The sequence below is a fragment of the Vitis vinifera genome, chromosome 4 (assembly GCF_030704535.1).
Source record: "Vitis vinifera cultivar Pinot Noir 40024 chromosome 4, ASM3070453v1".
In the NCBI taxonomy this organism is placed as follows: Eukaryota; Viridiplantae; Streptophyta; class Magnoliopsida; order Vitales; family Vitaceae; genus Vitis; species Vitis vinifera.
The window spans coordinates 19801162-19806654 of record NC_081808.1 but is presented as its reverse complement, the minus strand read 5'-3'; the positions used below and the strand labels follow the sequence as shown (position 1 = coordinate 19806654).

Genomic DNA, 5493 nt, shown 5'->3' with positions numbered 1-5493 from the left:
CCCCTGTATCTCTAGTTATTTTTCTTTTATACGTGGGTTGTATGATTATGGACGTAAAATGGGCTCACATGGGGCTGGGCCCACTATTCTAATCTCTCTTTTTCTCAGCAAGATCAATGCCCGATGCTAACGAGGGCACAAGGCCCGAAGCCCAGGGCCCACAGCCCATGACCCGTTTTGCAAGGCCTTGGACTTGGGCTAAGACTGCAAGCCTCATGCACCCAAGCCCAAGATCAAGACCATTACTAAAACTTCAGCTCACCTTTTCTTTGGGCTAAGAACAGTTCAATGTCTAGATCTGTGTCTCAATCTCGCGTGCGCTCTGTTCTCACTATGCATTAATCACCCTTGGTCTTGCCCTAGAGGGCTTTTGGTTTTTAAATTTCTATTATCCATCCATAAGCCCTCAGGCCAAGTTACTTGGTCCAATGGATCTGTCGTAATAACTGTCAAAAAACAGACACAAATAGCCAATTGGGCCTAGAACATTGGGCCAAGCCCAAATAGCCACATTTACACGCTCATGAATTGTAGTCCACAAGCTTTACTATTCGCCGTTAGAAGCACCCAACCAAGTTAAATATACTCTCCTCTACGTGCCTCGCAATCAATTGTCAGTTTCTTACTCCCGCGCACAAGACAAATTGGGCTTGTCACTTGTGGAGCAGGCCCAAGCGACCCAGCTTATACATCATTGTACAGGATCGATCAGAAGCGTTCATTTCAATTATTAGTTTTGTACCCTATGGGCCCAATATCAAGCCAGATTATGGATGTCCACTCACGTTCTTGTGATTTTCAATCCTATGGTCACTCCTCGACTGATTTGACATCCAGCATCTGGCAAAATTTCTCTTGATAATTCATGCAACAGAAGCACCATAGAGAACCCATAACAGCAGGTTCATCCTAAAAATAATCTACAAAAATTAATCAACCTACATGAGCTTGGAATAAAGGATGTCTAGAAATGATTGAGAATATGCTCACAGTTCTCTTGGTAAATCAAACTAACATTCTGACAAGGACTTTATTACATACAAAAGGTGGAGCACGCCATAGCCCTGGCCTTCACCTCTTCAAATCTTGCATCCTTAGGCAGACCCAATAAGCGCAGACATACCAGGTGGTAAACAGCCCAGCAACCAATGTTGATCGCTCACGAATAAACCATTTTCTTGGACTTAAAAAGGTGTGAGGGGAACTACCCATACTGCACATCTATGAGCCATCAACTTATCCGAGGTAATGAAAAACACGTCCACCGTCACTAGAGCATCCAATGACTTCTATTCATGCCTACACCAGTATAACAATCAATTATCCCCGTTCAAATTTATTTTCAATGTGTAATGCTGGGATGATCACAACAAGGTCTCTTAAACTCACATGCTATCAACTTCGCCAACCAGAAATGGACTTAGGGACAAGTGTGATAGTATTTGAGGCTGTTTCCAACCTGCATCAGGAAGGTAACAGTATTGATACACAATTCCAGTGTTACACCAATACAGACAGAAACAGAAACACAGAAAATTCCATTGACACCAACACACACAAACAGAAACAGACAAAAGCAGAGAGAGAGAGAGAGCCTTGATATTTCTTCAACAGCCTTCATAACTTCTGCAGAACTTGTTTCTAGCACTTGACCGCCAAAAATGATCTCATCCAAAATAGTATGCAACTGCAAAACATTAAAAATATTAATAGCAGGCAAAGCAATAACAAGAAAAAGCACATTTACTGAAAATGTTTAGAATTTGCACAGGAAGGCCTCAGTGAAGATGCAACTGGGTGGAGCTGTGTGGAAGGGTAATTATTTAACCTCTTATAGCAGACAAAAGAAAAACAAGAAAATGAATGTTACCTGAAAATGTTTAAAATTTGCATCTGGGGGCCTCTGTGAATATACAATTTGGTGGGCCAGTAATTATAAAAAGAAATACCAAATAGTATGGTAATGATGCCAAAACAAGTGTATCTTGTGACCCTTCTAAGACAACATTTAGGCGTTGGTAAAGAATCACACTTCTAAGTTACAGGTTCGAATTTCAAGAATTACCAAATAACTTATAGAATTGGTTCAGTTCATTCAACTAGGAAGTTGGAACAGAATTAACAACTATCCAAGTCAACCCAAATAACTTGAGTTAGTCTTCCAGGATGGTAGTGCAAGATAGGTAGTATATTTAATTTTATAAGTGAAGTACCATCATGGGCTCAACCATTGCAAAAGGTTTGTGATCATTGTACAGCAACATAGAAAATAATGTTAGTCAATATTTGACCTGCTAATAAAGTACCCATTTCCAAGCATTAAAAGTGACACCAAGCAAAATGAGGGAGGAGAAAATATCACCTTGCTATAATTGAACACTATGTCAAGCTCGCATACATTTTTGAAGCACTTGTCCAATGTTTCCACCAGAACTGAAGGCAGAAGAGTCAAGAGTAAACAAATGATATGACCATTAACAAATATCAAAAGCACTGTTGTATTTTAGCTTATTTGATATGAAGATGATATGCTGAATGAACATGGTCTTTCACCCTCATCAAGAGCTCCAAACTGTTAAAACATAGAGCAACTAGACATGAATCCAGATAATCTATGAGGTAAACAACCTCCTAAAGTGGTCATAAAACAAGTTCTCAATTGGAAAAATTAAGCTGCCAACTGAGAGCAATAAAGGTTAACCTTCCCAACTGAAGCAAAAGAAATTAGAGGCTTAAAGCATTCAGAAAACAAACACTTAAGATATCCAACTATTCTGGTTGGGCCATGCCCAACTAAAACTGCATACAAAATCTAGTGAACGTCAACCATGATGAATATCAGTTTCTTCAAGTCCAATATCAAAGACAAGAGCATGGACATACTACAATTATTGATTTTGTTATTCCTTTTTAAGTGGGTAAAATGTTAATCAAGATAGGTGAACCTTGAAGTTCCTTCCTAGTCCGTCAAGTTTACCCTCTTCCAAGTCAGGTAAGTAAAGCTAATCAAAATAAGATTGCAAATATCTAACAGTCAATTTTTTTTCACGAGTCTTCCTATGTTCAGAGAGACAACTTTTTCCACAGGAGAGACATTTGACAACTTTCTTTCCATATATAAAGACTTGAAATGGTGCATGGTTTCCAGTAGACAACAAAAAGTTTTAGCACATACCTTGTATCAAATCAAGCATGGCTAACTCATTTTCAGAACTATCAAATACAAAGACAAAATAGAGAGTTGCATAGTGCTTGTACACAAGACGAGTATCCTACAGGACAGAAGATAAAATGTATATAAGTTTTAGGTCAGAGGAGTTATGGAATAACAAAACATAATGCCAGGTATATATATATACATGAAAAACTATGCCAATATAAATGTTGCTTTAAAGTGTTATAGATCATATGGACTTCAAAGACAAGATAAGCTACTCATAGTTTCAAAACTAATTTTGGAAGTCATGACATTGGTGTGGACAACAGATTTTAACCTCAAATTCTCTGTCCAGATTTGTGAACTAGAGAAATCAGAGACGAGATTATGGCTCAACCAAAATGGGTATGATAAATTTTCTAGGAAAGAGGATAAAAATTGTTTAGGGTTTTAGAGAGGTCAGATATATGCAATTCCTCATCCACTGCAAGTCAATAAACCTGTGAAACTCCACTACACTGAACCATTTGCCCTAGCTAAGGTAAATTTCCTAAAAATGAAATAAAATAAAACTGCAACCTAATTATGAGGACTGAATAACCAAACAAAGGTTAATTGTATAAAAGCATCTTTGGCAGGGATTTTCCATACACGCATAGACAATAGATTTTATAGGTTGATTTAGAGACGAATAATCTACCGTCATAGACACATCAGAGTTCAAAATCAACACATAGAAATAACTAGAAGAAGTCGAGGATTAATTGTTCTCCTCCAAAAAGGCCAGAAGAGAAGAGTAAGAAGAGAACAATACCGGACCAAAAACCGAATCCGCCTCCACAAAATTGCTGACGTTCTCAGCTCTACTGCATAAGACTGTATAGAATTAAAAACAAAAGAAGAACAAATGAGGTAAGGAAGTCTTCAGGAGTAATTGATAATTAAAAAAGAAAAAGGAAAAATCAAAGCCAAAGCACAGATAGATCCTTGAATGAGATCGAAATAGAGGAATGTAACAGAACATCTAATTTAATATACAAAGAAATTCAAGATCAATCAGAAATGAGAGAGAGGAGAGACCTCCAAAGACGCGCCGAATGAGTTCTTGCTGCTTCTCCGGAGGCTGACCTCACAAAATCAAACTCAAAAACGATTAGGAAAAGGATAGATGAGATAGAATCCTTAGATTGAGAAATTCATTCGAAAAGAAGAGAGAGAGGGACCATGTAATCGTAAAATTTGGTGAGGCGGGGCTTGCCCTGTGTGTTCATCACTATCACCGCCCGTATCATGTCTTCCTCGCTATCCCCTCTTGCTACGTACCCCACTCCTCCTCTGCCTCTGTATATAGATTTTGGGAGAGTTATCGCCCAAACCAACACTACTCCCTTGTTTATTCCGGATGGGCATTTTCGTAACATAATCTACTTTCAGAGGGCATTTTAGGCTTTTAGTCTGCCTGTAGCTGCATTGCAGGTGTTAAATGGAGGAAAATACTTCTTAAATACACCAGCCTAATCGCTTGTACATGCCTATAAGATTTTTAATTGTTTTTAAAAATAAAATTCTTACAATATTTTTAAAAAAGTAATTAAAAATATTTAAATTTATTAAAAAAAATTGGATAAATTCTTAAAAATTTATTTTTATTTTTATTTTAAAAAAGATTAAAAACTGATTTTAAGAATAAAGTACAAACAACATAATACTTTTATTTTATATAATAATAATATAGATAGTATGAAAATTCTAAAATATATGCAAAAAAATCTATAAAAAAAAAATTGCTCTCTTTAAAATATATGAAAATTTCATTTTAAAAATGTTATTATTAATATTAAATTTTAATGAAAATTTTATTAATTACTTTCAACCAAATTCCTAAAATGTTATATTATTAATAATAAAATAAAATAGGAAAATAAAAATAAAACTAGAAATAAATTTAAGTTATAGAAAATATTTGTTTTCATTTAAAATTTAACTTATTCAATTATAAAATATATAAATTAAATTAAATTAGAAAAATTGAAAATTAAAAAGATATAATTAAAAGTTTATTAATAGTATATTGTGCATTCCTTTTTTAATTTTTTTTAATAAAAAAAGAAATGAAAAAATATTAAAATATTTCTAGAAAAGAAATTAAAAAATATAATTGTGACACTTGAAAATCTAAAGGAGAAAGTAAAGAAAAAAAAAAAGGAAAGAATATAAAAAAAAATCAAAGAACAAAAAAGATGAGAACTATGAACACATTCATTTTTTCTCAATTTTTTTTAAGAACATTTTTGCCTTTCATATTTTATATTTTTAGCATCAATTATGATAGATTT

The 5493-nt window shown here is 34.7% G+C and overlaps 1 protein-coding gene across 2 annotated transcripts; it reads right to left on the bottom strand.

Moving 5' to 3' along the window:
- Positions 1–841: 841 nt before the first annotated feature.
- Positions 842–4628, bottom strand: LOC100254708 (AP-3 complex subunit sigma). Of its 2 annotated transcripts, XM_002266796.5 has the most exons (8): positions 4381–4628; positions 4238–4280; positions 3972–4033; positions 3176–3272; positions 2363–2433; positions 1596–1687; positions 1390–1459; positions 842–1299 (listed from the first exon to the last, which is right to left on the bottom strand). In XM_002266796.5, the coding sequence occupies exons 1-7, from the start codon at positions 4576–4578 to the stop codon at positions 1396–1398; spliced, it is 627 nt and encodes a 208-aa protein (XP_002266832.4). In that variant the 5' UTR covers positions 4579–4628; the 3' UTR covers positions 842–1299; positions 1390–1395. The 2 variants fall into 2 exon arrangements, with proteins under 2 accessions (XP_002266832.4, XP_059592398.1); XM_059736415.1 differs by having other exon boundaries at positions 1390–1687; positions 4381–4611.
- Positions 4629–5493: the final 865 nt, after the last annotated feature.